We start from the raw sequence: 16839 nt of genomic DNA on the forward strand, positions 1-16839 counted from the left end.
GAATTCCAGAAGGCTCTAGGTGGCAAACAGTCTGTCTACGATACCACCAGCCGCACGGGCAGGTCGCTAAAGGACAAGACCTCCCTCCAGGATGACAACCAGAAACTGGACGACATGCTATGTGAGCTCAGAGACAAATGGGACACTGTGTGTGGCAAGTCTGTGGAGAGGTATGTCTATGTTCTAGACTGGAGATATCCATCATGGTGTGTACAGTGTGCTATTTGACCTCCTAACACAGTGATTGTAAAAGCTAATTTAGTTAGCTGCATTATGAACTATATGGTCCAGTCCCTATGATATTCATGTTCAGACAAAATAATTTCCTGTTTCCTATTATCATGGACGTGTGGGTTTCACTCCCAGGCAGAACAAGCTGGAAGAAGCTCTGCTGTTCTCTGGCCAGTTCACAGATGCGCTGCAGGCTCTGATCGACTGGCTCTATAAAGTTGAACCTCAACTGGCCGAGGATCAGCCCGTGCACGGAGATATAGACCTGGTGCTCAATCTCATCGACAGCCATAAGGTACTGATCGCCTGTCCTTATTTTGGTAACATTTGTTCATCCTAGGCAGTTTGTCAATAGGTCGCATTGAGGTCTATTCTTGAGTGTAAACCTGAAAGCTTTCTTTAGCATGCCAGATACTGGATTAAATTGAATAACTGTTTAAACAGGGATTACTATTTATAGTGTCAGCATGTGTTTCCCAGCAGGAGAGTCCCCCAGGGCACTCTCCTCATTCCCGCCCTGTGTGTCCGGTGGTTCTGTTTGAGGCCTTCTAAGGTTCTGTTCTTATAGCCTTTGGCTTCAGTGAAATATAACAATGGTACAATAATGACACTTTCTCTCCTCCCCTCCGTGTGTGTAATGTGGAAAAAACCTGCACTTTCCCTGCACCTTCCAATTAAGGAAGCAGCGGAACTTAGTCACAAACACAAGCTCATCTTCGTGCCTACACCCATCCCCTCTACACCAGCTGTGTTCGGCCTCTCTGATGGCAACAGTGGGGTTTAACCCCTCAAAGCCGAGACTTTAGCCTCAGAACGTGGATTCTCCAGTGATTTCAGGCTTGTCCGGTCCTGTTAGTGTGGTTTTCTTTTGATCACCATCCTTTTTCTTGGAAGGGTTTAAGCTCAGATGACTTGATCTGATAACCTGGTCAGTGCTGTGGTATGTCACACATTATTAAACCTTCTTCTGTTCTCATAAACCGTAATTACAGCAGAAGTGATGGTAGAAGAGACTGACGTGCCTTATGTGGATTATCAGTGAAGCAGCTATAAAACGTAGTTTTACGATCCACAAACATTTTCATATTTTACTATAATCATTAAAATGACTGCATTATCTTCAGGATTTGATCATGTTGGGTGTGTGTGTGTGTGTGTGTGTGTGTATGACAGGTGTTTCAGAAGGAGTTAGGTAAGAGGACAGGCTCAGTGCAGGCCCTGAAGCGTTCAGCCAGAGACCTTATTGAGAACAGCCATGACGACTCCTCCTGGGTTAAAGTTCAGATGCAGGAGCTGAGCACACGCTGGGAGACCGTGTGTGCCCTCTCCGTGTCCAAGCAGACACGGTTGGAGCAGGCCCTTTGCCAGGTACATCACACCCTACTACAAACAGCCAAGGCGCAAAGGCTCATGGTAGTCAGTCACCTTAAACCCTATGGTTATGTCAAGCGTTACACAAACAAGTTAATATCTTGGCTATGGGATCTGTAATAAATAACTTCAGAGAATTTTACAAACATTTCTGAGATCTAAATTAAATGACACAGGGAATCTCAAAGCTACATTTTGTTGGTTTGAATTTTATACTTCCAAGCTGACAATTTGTATCTTATTCCAATGTTACTGCGGGATGGTTATTGTGGGTGGTTAACAATAACCATCTACAATAACACTGGAATAACCATCTACAATTATTATAGATGGTTATTGTGGGTGGTTATTCCAGTGTTATTGTGGGTGGTTATTCCAGTGTTATTGTGGGTGGTTATTCCAGTGTTATTGTGGGTGGTTATTCCAGTGTTATTGTAGGTGGTTATTGTGGGTGGTTATTCCAGTGTTATTGTGGGTGGTTATTGTGGGTGGTTATTCCAGTGTTATTGTGGGTGGTTATTCCAGTGTTATTGTAGGTGGTTATTCCAGTGTTATTGTAGGTGGTTATTGTGGGTGGTTATTCCAGTGTTATTGTAGGTGGTTATTGTGGGTGGTTATTCCAGTGTTATTGTGGGTGGTTATTCCAGTGTTATTGTAGGTGGTTATTGTGGGTGGTTATTGTGGGTGGTTATTCCAGTGTTATTGTGGGTGGTTATTGTGGGTGGTTATTCCAGTGTTATTGTAGGTGGTTATTGTGGGTGGTTATTACAGTGTTATTGTAGATGGTTATTGTGGGTGGTTATTCCAGTGTTATTGTGGGTGGTTATTCCAGTGTTATTGTAGATGGTTGTTGTGGGTGGTTATTCCAGTGTTATTGTGGGTGGTTATTCCAGTGTTATTGTAGGTGGTTATTGTGGGTGGTTATTCCAGTGTTATTGTAGGTGGTTATTGTGGGTGGTTATTCCAGTGTTATTGTGGGTGGTTATTCCAGTGTTATTGTGGGTGGTTATTCCAGTGTTATTGTGGGTGGTTATTCCAGTGTTATTGTAGGTGGTTATTGTGGGTGGTTATTCCAGTGTTATTGTAGGTGGTTATTGTGGGTGGTTATTCCAGTGTTATTGTGGGTGGTTATTACAGTGTTATTGTGGGTGGTTATTCCAGTGTTATTGTAGGTGGTTATTGTGGGTGGTTATTCCAGTGTTATTGTAGATGGTTATTGTGGGTGGTTATTACAGTGTTATTGTGGGTGGTTATTCCAGTGTTATTGTGGGTGGTTATTCCAGTGTTATTGTGGGTGGTTATTCCAGTGTTATTGTAGATGGTTATTGTGGGTGGTTATTCCAGTGTTATTGTGGGTGGTTATTGTGGGTGGTTATTACAGTGTTATTGTAGATGGTTATTGTGGGTGGTTATTCCAGTGTTATTGTAGATGGTTATTGTGTATGATTATTACAGTGTTATTGTGGGTGGTTATTCCAGTGTTATTGTAGATGGTTATTGTGTGTGGTTATTACAGTGTTATTGTGGGTGGTTATTGTGTGTGGTTATTACAGTGTTATTGTGGGTGGTTATTGTGTGTGGTTATTACAGTGTTATTGTGGGTGGTTATTGTGGGTGGTTATTACAGTGTTATTGTAGATGGTTATTGTGTGTGGTTATTACAGTGTTATTGTGGGTGGTTATTGTGGGTGGTTATTCCAGTGTTATTGTGGGTGGTTATTGTGGGTGGTTATTCCAGTGTTATTGTGGGTGGTTATTCCAGTGTTATTGTAGATGGTTATTGTGGGTGGTTATTCCAGTGTTATTGTGGGTGGTTATTCCAGTGTTATTGTGGGTGGTTATTCCAGTGTTATTGTAGATGGTTATTGTGGGTGGTTATTCCAGTGTTATTGTGGGTGGTTATTCCAGTGTTATTGTGGGTGGTTATTCCAGTGTTATTGTGGGTGGTTATTCCAGTGTTATTGTAGATGGTTATTCCAGTGTTATTGTGGGTGGTTATTCCAGTGTTATTGTAGGTGGTTATTCCAGTGTTATTGTAGGTGGTTATTGTGGGTGGTTATTCCAGTGTTATTGTAGATGGTTATTGTGGGTGGTTATTCCAGTGTTATTGTAGATGGTTATTCCAGTGTTATTGTGGGTGGTTATTCCAGTGTTATTGTAGATGGTTATTGTGGGTGGTTATTCCAGTGTTATTGTGGGTGGTTATTTCAGTGTTATTGTGGGTGGTTATTCCAGTGTTATTGTAGATGGTTATTGTGGGTGGTTATTCCAGTGTTATTGTAGATGGTTATTCCAGTGTTATTGTGGGTGGTTATTCCAGTGTTATTGTGGGTGGTTATTCCAGTGTTATTGTAGATGGTTATTGTGGGTGGTTATTCCAGTGTTATTGTGGGTGGTTATTCCAGTGTTATTGTAGATGGTTATTGTGTGTGTCCTCTATGTTTCTCAGGCTGAAGAGTTCCACTCCACTGTTCACATTCTGCTGGAGTGGCTGGCTGAAGCAGAACAGAGCCTCCGTTTCCATGGTGCTCTAACAGATGATGAGGAAGCCCTCCGAAACTTCATCGAACAGCACAAAGCAAGTTTTCCCAAGTTTTTCCATGCGGCCACACCAGCATACAAGTCACACACAATTTGTCATGTCAGAGTTGCCATCTTGAAACAAAATCTAAAACTCTAAGCACAATGGATGCAAATCTGTGCCTGTGTAATGAGTGGCTCAAACGTGTGTGGCTATAATCAGCCACACTACCATTCTTTTATCATTATCTCCTCTTGTAGTGAAGCTTTGAGATCTTCAGGCCAGCTCATTCTGATGTGCTTTGTGCTTGCACATTAAGTCTGCCAATAGAGTAACACAAACCATACGCAGTCTCTCTGGCTTTATGATCTATCGCTGGCCAAATCAGGACACAGGCTCTAATATTGCATATCCGTTCAGCATGATCTCATATTTAAACCAGTAATGGTTTGTTCAAATCCATATACTTCTCATCAGACATTGTCGACACAGTCTTGAAGTGTAAATTGTCGTTGTTGTGCCTGGTACTGGTGTTTGGCTAACGAGGGGTTCTGTGGTATGAGCAGGAGTTCATGAAGAGGCTGGAGGAGAAGAGGGTGGCGCTGGGTAAAGCCATCAGTTTGGGTGAAGCAATCTTAGCCATCTGCCATCCGGACTCCATCACCACCATCAAGCACTGGAATACAATCATTAAAGCACGCTTCGAGGAGGTCAGACACCTGTGGTTGATCTCAGTTCTTTTACAGCACGAGATTATTCCTGAAGTGCATTTACTATATATGCCAAGTGGTGATTTAAACTTTGAATAATGATGACTCTTTGAGCTTTGAGATTTTTAGGTTGGCACCAATCACATGTTCAGTCAGGTCCTCAAATGGACAAGATTAGTGGGGCTTCCTCTAATGGTGCTCTGTGTAATGCTGAGCTATCTCACTGTAAGTACGCACTCAATCATAATTCTCATGTGTCCGTTGTTCGTGTATTTGCTATGGATCAGGTCACGGCGTGGGCACGCCAACATCAGCAGAGGCTGTCTACCGCTCTGACTGAGTTCCTAGCCATTCAGGAGCTGCTGGAGAATCTACTAAGTTGGCTGCAGTGGGCTGAGACCACACTGACGGAGAAGGACAAGGACGTTCTTCCACAGGAGATAGAGAATGTCAAAGAGCTCATTGCAGAGCATCAGGTAACGCTCACATCTAGAATGGTGCTTCATGCTGTTGATTATCCATTCCATCTTCTTTGGTAAGCTGGTCATTTCTTTTTCGGAGGAAGCTTTAACTTTGATTATGTGTCTCAGAACTTCATGGAGGAGATGACCAGGAAACAGCCGGACGTGGATAAAGTTACTAAGACCCACAAAAGAAAGGCGACTGCAGATCCACCAGTTCAGTCTCAGATTCCTGTGCTGGACAAAGGAAAAGCAGGCCGTATGCTTTTGACATCGAAACCTTAACATAAGTCACATAAACACATTTAATATTCAGCAAGAGTAAAATATGCACGTATATTTTCATAAATACTAGGCACAGAGAGCTGTCTTTCCCAGTAAAACCAAATGCTGAAGCAGTGTAATGTCTTCCAAATACAGTCAGATGCTAATGGGTTGTGCTGTACGTGTTTTAATCAGGAAAGAGATCCCCAACTCAGGCCATGTATCCTCCACCAGCCCAGGCTCAGCTGGAGACCAAGAACCCCAGAGTCAACCTGCTGGTCAGTAAGTGGCAACAGGTGTGGCTTCTGGCCCTGGACAGGAGAAGAAAACTTAATGATGCTCTTGACAGGCTGGAGGAGGTACGTTAAACCTAGCAGCTTCATGACGAACACCACAAAGACTAAACGTGTTGTTAATGACAACCAACCCTCTCCATTTCTCCAATGTCTTTCTCAGCTGAAAGAGTTTGCAAACTTTGACTTTGATGTGTGGAGAAAGCGCTACATGCGATGGATGAACCACAAGAAATCGCGAGTCATGGACTTCTTCCGCCGTATCGATAAGGACCAGGATGGCAAGGTCACCAGACAAGAGTTCATTGAAGGCATCCTTTCTTCAAGTGAGGAACATGTCACTGACTTGTTTTTAGGCTATTAAATCTAATACCTAAACCAGTCAATCCCAAAAAAGTGTTCTTAAAACAAGGCCAACAACTACACATTGGTATAAGGCTACCAAGCAAAAGCTAACTGTTAAAATGATTAAATAGTGCTAGTTTCACCATTTGAATAGAGATACTCATTGACTATTAGCTTTTATTTATTAGTAGCAAAATAAATTATAGTTCTATTTATTCCTGTATGGGAAACCTGCCTAAAACCAATCACTTCTTCTGCTCCGATCACGTCTTCTGCTCCGATCACGTCTTCTGATCCGATCACGTCTTCTGATCCGATCACTTCTTCTACTCCAATCACTTCTTCTGATCCGATCACGTCTTCTGATCCGATCACGTCTTCTGATCCGATCACGTCTTCTGATCCGATCACTTCTTCTGCTTCTTGCAGAGTTCCCCACCAGTCGACTGGAGATGAGTGCTGTCGCAGACATTTTTGATCGTGATGGCGACGGCTACATTGACTACTATGAGTTTGTGGCCGCTTTGCACCCCAACAAAGACGCCTACAAACCCCTCACAGACGCTGACAAGATTGAAGATGAGGTACGCTGTGTGTCAGCTGCCAAAAGAGCTGTGATTCTGTGATTAAGTGATCTAGTATGTTGTTGATCATTATACTTGCAATTTTTCACGTGTTGTAATGAACTGACATTTCTATAGGTGACTCGCCAAGTGGCAAAGTGCAAGTGTCCTAAACGATTCCAGGTGGAGCAAATCGGTGCCAACAAATACCGGGTAAGAAAGTGCCCTAATTACCATTCCTTTGTGAGTCCTATTGCTTTCATGTATGAATACTGTTGCAGAAAGCGTTACTGAAGCCAAAGCAAATATGAAGCCCTAAAGCACATATCTAGCACATATTTGACAAAAATGTGTCAGCGGACAACGACAATGCAGAAGTATAGAAGTATAGAAGTATGGAAGTATGGAAGTATAGAAGTATGGAAGTATGGAAGTATAGAAGTATAGAAGTATAGAAGTATGGAAGTATGGAAGTATGGAAGTATGGAATTATAGAAGTATAGAAGTATGGAAGTATGGAAGTATGGAAGTATAGAAGTATAGAAGTATAGAAGTATGGAAGTATGGAAGTATGGAAGTATAGAAGTATGGAAGTATGGAAATGGCAGCGTTCCGCTGGCCTGTGTGGAACTACATCCCGAGACACCCCACTTTATTTGTTGCCAAACAGAATGACTTCATGGCATTGTAATGTGTCCAATGCAACGCTAGGGGACTGTCAGAATCCATTTTGCCTTTGCTCATTTTTGTCCAATACATTGATTTGTCGAACTAACAAAATACCAGTCCATATAACGATGGAATTAAAGATATTGAGTTTAAAGTTAGTGGAGCAAAAACTACCTGTGTCCTAATACAGGTTGTATAGTCCTGTATTTCATATTGTTGGTATATTAACAAATGCTCTCTTGAGCAAAAATCTAAAGTCACTGCTTAATAATTTTATACAACACTGTTTTCTAATGTTTGTCTTTTATTCTTTTTCTGCCGTTCAGTTCTACCTTGGAAATCAGGTACATGTCGTGCTTTTTAATATTATTGTCTCTTTTGGTGTTCACTTATTTCCTTTCAGTGTTACCACGTTTCCAGATCTCCAAGTAAATCTTAAACTCAGAAGCGGATAGGCATACTTTATATTAAGAATGTATTTTTCTGTGATAATGAGAAACTCCAAAAGCACCTGTATTTATATTTATATTTGGATTCTTCTTTTGGGAGACAGCTAGTTGTGTAGGTGGAGTGATGAGATAGAGAGCCAGAGACTGAGAGAGAGAGAGAGAGAGAGAGAGAGAGCCCTAGAGTGGGAAGTTCCCACTAAGAGCTTGTCCCCTGTTCTCCTCTGTCTTATAATGTTTGGCTATTTTGTCTGTATTTATCCAACATGAAGGCAATATGTGTTTTAATAACCAGGAACTAGATCCCTGACTCAGACCAGCAGCCCAGGCTCAGCCAAGAGAAAAGAGACTTTTCATTCTATTAAGGATCATTAGTGGAGAGCACTGACCTCCTTTTATGTTAATTATTCATATCAGTTTAATGCTACCATGAGTTAGTAGGCAAAACTATTTTAAATACAGGTCAGAATGAAGTGGGAACGCTCCACTGTGTAAGCACCCATTTTATGAAGAAAAATTGAATGACCTTTTAAGGAAATTTTGGCATTTCAGTTTTTTGTGCATATCTGCTTTTGAGTTACATTACAGGTCTAACAGCCCTTTCCCCTTCCTCCTCTCAGTGTTTATTTTTATTCTGATATGTGTTCGACTTTTCTGGTGCTTTGGAAGATAACAGATGTATGCTTGTCTTTTGCTGCCTTCCCTAATGGCTTTGGAATAATTTCACTTTCAGCTCTAAGGAACTTTAACCTGTACTGAAATAATAACTGAGGCTTGAGGTTTTTCCTTTCAACAAAGTACTTTAAAATCTAAAATCAGCCCATGTTTGGGAATGCCTCTCATTGCTTTGCGCTTTTTGTTGTTATTGTTATTTTGTTTTTATACAGCATAAATCACATGAAATCATGGGCTACATGCTTTCTCAAGGTCATGTTCTGGAACAATGTGTTAAGTCATAGCCGGTGAAATGTTTTTTGGGACTTTTATTGGGGATTTCATGCAAAACTCATTTTTCCTTTGCTTGTGCTAAGCTTTTTTTTTTGTTGTTGTTGTCATGTACACCAGTCTGTTCAGTTTTTGCTGTTCCACATCAACTGAAACAATTCTTTCGACAGTTTGGTCTGGTTCACTGCTTACATGACCCCTTAATCGCCGATGAGAGTATAACAAACAGGGACTATCAAAATCTAAACCCTCAACTGCACGTTGCTGTTTTGGAAAGCTGTATCCTGGTAAATGGTCATTTTTCAAGCCGTTTGTTGTGACTTCTTTTTACTATTTCTTACCAGATCATGCTTCAGAAATCATCATCTCCCCTCACTTCACCCGTGACATTAAATCATTTTGGTTATCACATAGAGAGAGCAGACAGTGGAGAGAGAGACAGCAAGAGGTTCATCAGTGTGTTGGTCATGTCGAGTGTTAGAGAGTGGTGTACATCTTTCCATATTGTTCCTATTGTCATTGGAGTCTAGCTACATTGATTCTGCATCAGTGTTGACACACACACACATATGGATATGGTGGTTTTGTAGCTCTACAGTGCAACCTTTGTATGTATTGTTGGTTTGTGGACAGATTTATTTTGGTTTACCCTCTATTTCATTTCTTTTTAAACAGAAAGCATGAGGCCATAATATTTTGTGTGTTGTGAAATCAGCTACACCATGGATATATCCAACTGGCAAACTGGTTTGTTGAACTTCTGTTTTTGTCTCTGTCTGAGTCGTTAAGCTCACAGAGAATTGATTCAGAGTTCTATCCAGCTCCCTTCTATTTTGGTGCCAAAAACGGCTCCTATAGTTTCTGATGTAGTTCTGCCAAAGAGGACCAACAACACTTCAGTGCCCTCTAGTGGTAAAACCATATCAGTGAACTAATCTATACTACAAACCTGCAAAAGACTTCTGGCAAAACAAATTGGGCTACTGTGAACAATCCCACTCCCAAATTAATGACACCTGCACATAAAACAGGGGGTAAACCAGTTGGATTGACCATTCATTTGTATGTCCTATGGAATGAAACTGATGTCATGTCTTGATCAGAAAAGCTGATCCACACAGCTGGGAAACGAGCGTAAACCGGGCATTTGAGTCCAAGCAAGAGCTTATGGAACCAAACGTGACCACTTAATCTGATTCATAAGGCCACGCATGTTTTACGTCATCACTGCTTAGTAACTAGCATATGCGTGGACAAATGCCATCTTAAGAGGCATCTTCAGCAAATGTCAGCGTGGCCCGCCAGTTTGCGCGGTTACCCTGCTGTGGGTCTTTCTCAGTGATGTGTTGGTATGAATCCGGTGACTCTGCTCTGACTCATCACCCCCTGCTCCTCGCCCCAGTTCGGAGACTCCCAGCAGCTCAGACTGGTGCGTATCCTGCGCAGTACCGTCATGGTGCGAGTGGGAGGCGGCTGGATGGCGCTGGACGAGTTTCTGGTGAAGAATGACCCGTGTAGAGGTAACGCACGTGCACTTCAGTTCATTTTGCTCACAGCTTCCTCTTATAATGGCAGCAAACTATCTGTTATAGGCTCAGTGCAAGTTGCAGTAAATGTTTTTGTGCATGCCTGATATTCTTTGCAAGTCACATTTTTCTTTCCTTCTTTCTTTGTCAGATATTTATGTTATGGAATGTTGATTATGCATTAGTTTTGTTGAAAAGCAATGAAGATACCAAGATAGTGCTAATTGTAAAGTTTAAACAACTGATTATAAAGCATTTTAAAGTGTGGTGGCTGGATCTCCTGCCTCTGCCTTGTGGTGGGCTGCGTGTAATGTTCTGAAAGCTTGCAGTCATGTTCTTTCTGAAGCTCCTCTGTCTGTATTCTGCTGTCTCTACTGTTTTCTTGCTGAATGTGCCCACCGTCTTCACCACGCTAAAAGCCCAACTATCGTTTCTTCTAGTTCATCACCACGGGAGTAAAATGTTGCGCTCGGAATCAAACTCGTCAATTACTCAGTCTCCTATAGGTTGGCAACTCTCACACTTACTCTCCTTCCTCCATCCCAGTGGTATGTGTGCATCCCCGCGTGAGCGTGCGTGTTGTGTGCGTGCCGGCCAGACAGCGTGGTGGTTTTCTCATTAACATCGCTCACCAAGACATCTCCTGCATGCAGCTGTTCATCGCACCATGTTTCTGGTTTTTGGCTTTCGAGCTCGTGCGCTGCTCTTCCTCCGCTCTTCCTACACTCTTCCTCCGCTCACTGTGGGTTTGGCCGTGGTGGTGCAGCCTGTTCAGCTGTCTCACTTCGCTCCAAATGGGGTTCGATGTTCTGTTTGTGTGCAGTTTTGGTTGGTTACCCAAACAGATTTAGATTTTCTGAGACATTAACCTGAGAATGTTTGCTAATAGGCTGTTTTAATCGTTCTCTAGTAGATGGGTCCATCCTGAGCATTAGAAAAATGCCCATGTTCATTATATCATACATTAATAGGGCTCTATTTCTTTATTGCTCTATTATAACGTAGTTTTTTTTTTCAGTTTTCTTTTATGTTTTTTAGGGGTGGATTATTTTGCCATTATACCTCAGTGGTGTGAAAATGCATGTCACATGCTCATGCTCACCAGACTCACCAAATGAGTGACACTCATTTCACAGAGTTCATTGCCTTCCAATGCAGACACTATTTTGGCCATTTATGAAATGGACCTCAATTTTGTCTAATCACCCTCCCCACGCCCTCCACCCTCCACACCCAACAGTGTGTGACCTGACGGCTCCACCTCTCTGAGTGTGCACTCTCTCCTCAGCTAAAGGGAGAACCAACATAGAGCTGCGTGAGAAGTTCATCCTCCCAGAAGGCACCACTCAGGTGATGGCCAGCTTCCGCTACCGAGGTCGAAGGTCAAGGCCGTCGTCGAGGGGCGCCTCCCCGAACAGGTCGAACTCCAGCCACAGCTGTCCTGCACAACCCAACCTGGCCTCCAGTGCTACACCCAAGGTAAAGCAAACATTTATTTAGCTATTAGCTGAAAGTGTAATGTGATCTTAGTTTGGGGATTTGTCTTGAGCTCCCCCCCACCCCCCCATCCATGCCATACATTAGCCCATTGTAAATGATATCTCTGTTCCCATGTTTTGTCCATATTTTACAACAAAGGGTTCTGGACTTTTTAAAAATGTTACAAAAACTTTCACATTTGCGTAATTGCCTCAATTTACACATTGTTAGGAACCAAGTTCATCAACATGCTTTGCCTCCAAAGCTAAAACCATGTTCTAATAACAAACTCATATTTCCATGAGTATGAACTCATAGTTCATGAGTATGAACTCATAGTTCCATGAGTATGAACTCATAGTTCAATGAGTATATTCCCCACAAATAAATGATATGTAGCATTTTGAGAAGATGGTGTGGTCCCTTCCCTTGTGTATTTATGTATTCAGCCTACCATTCTTCCTCACAGACTCCCCAACATTTAACCCGCAATTATGATAAACCCTGGTTGACAAACAGCAAACCAGCTTCTCCTCTAAAATCATCTGACTCCTTTGAGAGCCCAGGGTCATCCAGTGAGGTACAGTGAAGTAACGGTACTGACAACACCAAACCTGAAATAATGACCTTCACTAATTCACCCCCAGTTTCCTGCTGTCTCCCTGGGGTTAATGCTTTGGGGGATATGCAGTCTGGGGTTTGCCGTGATGCATGATGTGTGGTTTATTAAGTAGATCGGAATTGGCGATCAACAGCTGCTACTGTTGTATTTTCTTCTTACCAGTGGTTTTGTGTGGCATGTTAACATGTTAACATCTTTTCCTGTTTTCCTGTCATACATGACACTACTAACAGCACAATGGGCTTTTTTTCTGTAGGCCTAACTCCTTCAAGACGTGCCTCTCTTCTATTATGAATTTTTGAACCACTAAATTATTGTGTTTCCTGTATAATAACTGAGGGCTTTCTATGTCCAAAAATATTCCCTAACATAGCTTCTAACGTACTGTTCAATGAAACAGTACACTACTTTTCAGTTTCAATTGCCTGTGGCCATGTAATGATCAGTTACTGCTGTATAATGCCATTTCTGTCACTTACGTTATTTTTTTCCGAGTTCCTATAATTATAATTTCTTCTCATTTGAATAGACATATGTAGGTGGTCTCAGAATTGAAGCTCCAACCATAATGTGATTAACCAAGTGGTGCATGCAGGATACATTTGACAGGATTAGGAAAGTCTGTTCAAAATGAGCTCACATCATAATCGTACGTGACGGTCTGTGCTGCTTCCTTCCAAATAGCTGCTTCGTGGTTTTGGTGACAGACAAACCTTTAAAATAAGTTCTGAGTAGGTTGGGACTGGGTTCTGACTGGGTTCTAACTGGTTTCTGGCTGGGATCTGACTCGGATCTGAGTGGGTTCTGACTGGGTTCTGACTGGGTTCTAACTGGTTTCTGGCTGGGATCTGACCCGGATCCGAGTGGGTTCTGACTGGGTTCTTTTGGCTTTGACAGAGTACACCTATCCAAGGCAGCAAGCTGCGTCTGCCTGGCTATTTGTCAGGAAAAGGGTTCCAGTCTGGAGAAGATGGGACTCTGATAAACGCTGCTGTTCTGAAAGCTAGAGCACAGGCCACTGGTGAGTTAGCCAGTCCTCTGTTTGGTAGTTATACCTCTAGAATATTGACTACACGATGCTAACATTTAAATTGGATCTCTAGGATATAAGATATTAAAGTGACTTCATACTGAACTGTTCTGGAATGTTCTCCCCTCAGGCTCTAGTAAGATTCCCAGCAGGCCTGGCAGCAAAGCGGGTAGCCGTGGTAGCAGTCGCCGTGGAAGCGACGCCTCCGACTTCGACATCTCCGACATCCAGTCCGTCTGCTCAGACATGTCAGAGGTGGTAACAGACTCAGGGAGGCCGACGCCCCGAGCCGCCTCCCGGCAGCCTGGGGGCAAGCCCTCCAAAATCCCCACCCCGCAGAGGAGGAGCACGCCCACCAGCAAACTGGCCAAGACCACCAAGAGATAGAGAGCAGCCTGGCCTTGGGAACCGGGAGGACCAACACAGACGTCCTCAGCACTGTGCTGGAACACACACACACTAGACTGGACGCCCACAGACACTAGACTGGACACCCACTGGACGCCCACAGACATTAAAGACTTTGAAACATCATTATTTAAAAACAAAACAGTATAGCAAGATGTAAATTATTCTGTGGAGAATTGTGGGGGTGAGATGCGGGATTGATGTTTGAGTGTGAGTGGAATGTCATGGTTTTGTGTACTTATCCTGTAATTTCTTTTTCTGTGAATATTGTTGCGTCAGAGTATTATTGTATCACTGCTGGGCCTAGAGAGGTTAGCACCATTGGGACAGAAAGACTGTATATGGTGAAGTAAACTAACAGTTTTCAATACTGATTGGCTGAGCTGATAGAGAAGCTGAATGTACTGTAATCTCCTCAAGATGCTTGCGAGCAATGATACGCCACTGTAACCTGCCGGCTCACCACAGACTATTTATTCATCTATTTAAAGTGCAATGATGTGCTGCTGATAATGCATTTGAAAGGGCAACACGATTCTTCCAACTGTAACCGCAACAACAGCTCCTATAACACTACCGTGACCTTCGGTCAACTGTCCATTATAATCCACCCGCTGCATTTGCAAGTAACATTTAAGTTCTTCAACTATGATCATTGTGCACCATTTATCCTTGACAAGAACCCTCCATGGTTCTGAGTAGTATATATTCTGAAGTGCATTCATGTCTGTACTGTATGGTTCTGCCTGAGTGACAATGGACTACACACAACATTTTTGTAATAAATCTGCTTGCAGAAAGCTATGTCGGCATATAAAATCCAACAGACTTCATCTGTCATCATCTGTTCAGCATATTTAAGATGTCTGTGAAGCATCCACAACAAGAACGCATCAAGTCAGATGCAGATGAAGGCTGGTGTGTTTCAGGCTTAAGTGGTAAATAAAGTGTTTACTGGATGGATTAAGAGAAGAAAGAAAATGAGTTTCAGCATTCTGGTGTATGGGACCTTCTAGGCTCTATGGAGGAATGAAACATGCCAAATGGGCACCAGATTAAGTTTCATTTGAGTGAAACAGGCAAAGTGTAATGTGCGCGTGATGAAAGAGGGCGCAGTTGAATTCAGGTACTATAACCTATGACGTCACATACTCTTAAAACCACACGGTAAAATAAGCCCAACCGTGATCTTCCCAGATGTTTCTCTAGCAATAAGACACATGCAGTGTTTGTAGCTTTAGCCAGTGAAGGAGCACAATTTTGAGACCATGTTTTGAGTAAAATATGCCATGACCATAGGTGCATCTATAAAGTGCACTAATCTAATAAAATAGAGGTGGATATGAGCCTACTATAGTTTTTACCATGACTCATAGCATGGAAGCTTCAGTGGGCAGTCATGGTCTGGTGGTAGGGAACTGGTCTTGTGACCGGAGGGTCGTGGGTTCGATTCCCAGACCTGAGGCCATGACTGAGGTGCCCCTGAGCAAGGCCCTTAACCCTCAATTGCTCAATTGTACAAAATAAAAAAAAAAGATAAAAATGTAAGTCGCTCTGGGTAAGGGCGTCTGCCAAATGCCGTAAATGTAATGCTGTATTCATTCATTCTTCCCTCCATCATGTCCTGGCTCTAGTTCCCAGCTCATCTTCTGTTGGCCCATTTTTTGGATGGTATGTTTGCCGAGCTCTGGTGGAGTCAGTCTGTGACATTCTGCGTCTTTCCACCAGTCACCTCCCACAGGTCCTGCGTGCGCTGTGGACTTCAAGACCAGCACAGACTACATGGCGTACTGTATCACGGTGTCCATCTTACCGTGCACAAAGATAAGCCTTTGGAGTTTCATGATCACACCTTTAAAGAAATATGATTAATACAACTGCAAAGCCCAAATCGAAGTACAAGTCTATGATGGCATTCCAGGACTAGACCCGGCATCTAAACCCAGGACGGCAGTAAGACGTTACGTTAGAAGGAGGCCATATAACCAAGGCTACAAGAGTTTTGAGGTGCAGTGTTTACTTATGATAATTCATCGCGGCGATCGAATTACCGCCAGGCGGACAGGCCGTGGGAAGCAGTCAGAGCCCTTGGGACCGAAGGTGGAGTGGAGCTCAGGGGTCAGGTGCTCTTCCAATGTACCAGCAGAAGCTCTGTCAAAAGGGAGCGTTTCTGAGTCAATCCTCGGCCTACACACGTCACGTTAAAACTGCTTCTGTTCTTCGCTGAGGGAACTGCCAAGCCTTGATGAATATGTAAGTGAATGGTTGGAATGGAGTATTTTTTGTGTGTAAGCCTAATGAGATGACCAGAACGGATCATATCACAACCAGAAATCAGGTCTAGATCCTTATTAATCACTTTATGGGAATTTTCATTCTAAAAAAATACTTTGTGATTAGAAAGGATAATTTATTATAATATTATTTGTTCAGTTTAATTTTAGAAGACATTTTAGAAGACAAAGTTCACCGGCATGTGGTGTATTGTCACATAGGCTGTTTTGCATATTATTAGACACAGAGACAAATACAGATCTAATCCTATATTTCATAGTGTGTGTTTTTCATGTGTGCTAAAGTGGTGTTTCAAAAAAACAGCTCAATAGCTAGCCCGTTTGACTTGTTGCGATTTTGATGTCTTCCAACAAAAAGAAATCATGCTGTTATTGGCCCATGTGTTAATGCATAGTCATAAAATGATGTCTGGTGAAATCATTTTATGACTATGCTTAAGTAGGTAGCTCCTAAGTGTTCCAGCTTCATGTAAATCTTTGCGTGTATATGGACCGGTGGTTGTGCAAACCAGTCAGCAAGTGGTATCATAACCTTCTGCAATCAGAATTTAACTGAACCTTTTTCTGTCCTTTCCACATGTTGCCACATTAGTTTTGAATGGTAAACTAATTACAGAAACTCTCCACATCATCTGAGCCAGAAATATTTGAGTAACAAGGC

At 42.5% G+C, this 16839-nt stretch overlaps 1 protein-coding gene across 18 annotated transcripts in view; it reads left to right on the forward strand.

The window, feature by feature from the left end:
* Positions 1-14708, forward strand: part of dst (dystonin) — a 115172-nt gene extending 100464 nt beyond the window's left edge. For 9 of the 18 annotated variants that reach the window (XM_076974201.1, XM_076974210.1, XM_076974203.1 and 6 more), the window contains 18 exons: positions 1-170; positions 367-526; positions 1405-1599; positions 4052-4180; positions 4690-4833; positions 5121-5309; positions 5424-5553; positions 5754-5917; positions 6015-6177; positions 6626-6780; positions 6898-6972; positions 7755-7772; positions 10222-10339; positions 10786-10893; positions 11634-11824; positions 12294-12404; positions 13344-13467; positions 13607-14708. In XM_076974201.1, the coding sequence (XP_076830316.1) occupies positions 1-170; positions 367-526; positions 1405-1599; positions 4052-4180; positions 4690-4833; positions 5121-5309; positions 5424-5553; positions 5754-5917; positions 6015-6177; positions 6626-6780; positions 6898-6972; positions 7755-7772; positions 10222-10339; positions 10786-10893; positions 11634-11824; positions 12294-12404; positions 13344-13467; positions 13607-13863 (2601 nt within the window). In that variant the 3' untranslated portion in view covers positions 13864-14708. The remainder of the gene's footprint in view (positions 171-366; positions 527-1404; positions 1600-4051; positions 4181-4689; positions 4834-5120; positions 5310-5423; positions 5554-5753; positions 5918-6014; positions 6178-6625; positions 6781-6897; positions 6973-7754; positions 7773-10221; positions 10340-10785; positions 10894-11633; positions 11825-12293; positions 12405-13343; positions 13468-13606) is intronic. The other 9 variants (XM_076974214.1, XM_076974219.1, XM_076974207.1 and 6 more) reach the window with 4 other exon arrangements.
* Positions 14709-16839: the final 2131 nt, after the last annotated feature.

This window comes from Brachyhypopomus gauderio, chromosome 15 (assembly GCF_052324685.1).
Source record: "Brachyhypopomus gauderio isolate BG-103 chromosome 15, BGAUD_0.2, whole genome shotgun sequence".
NCBI lineage: Eukaryota > Metazoa > Chordata > Actinopteri > Gymnotiformes > Hypopomidae > Brachyhypopomus > Brachyhypopomus gauderio.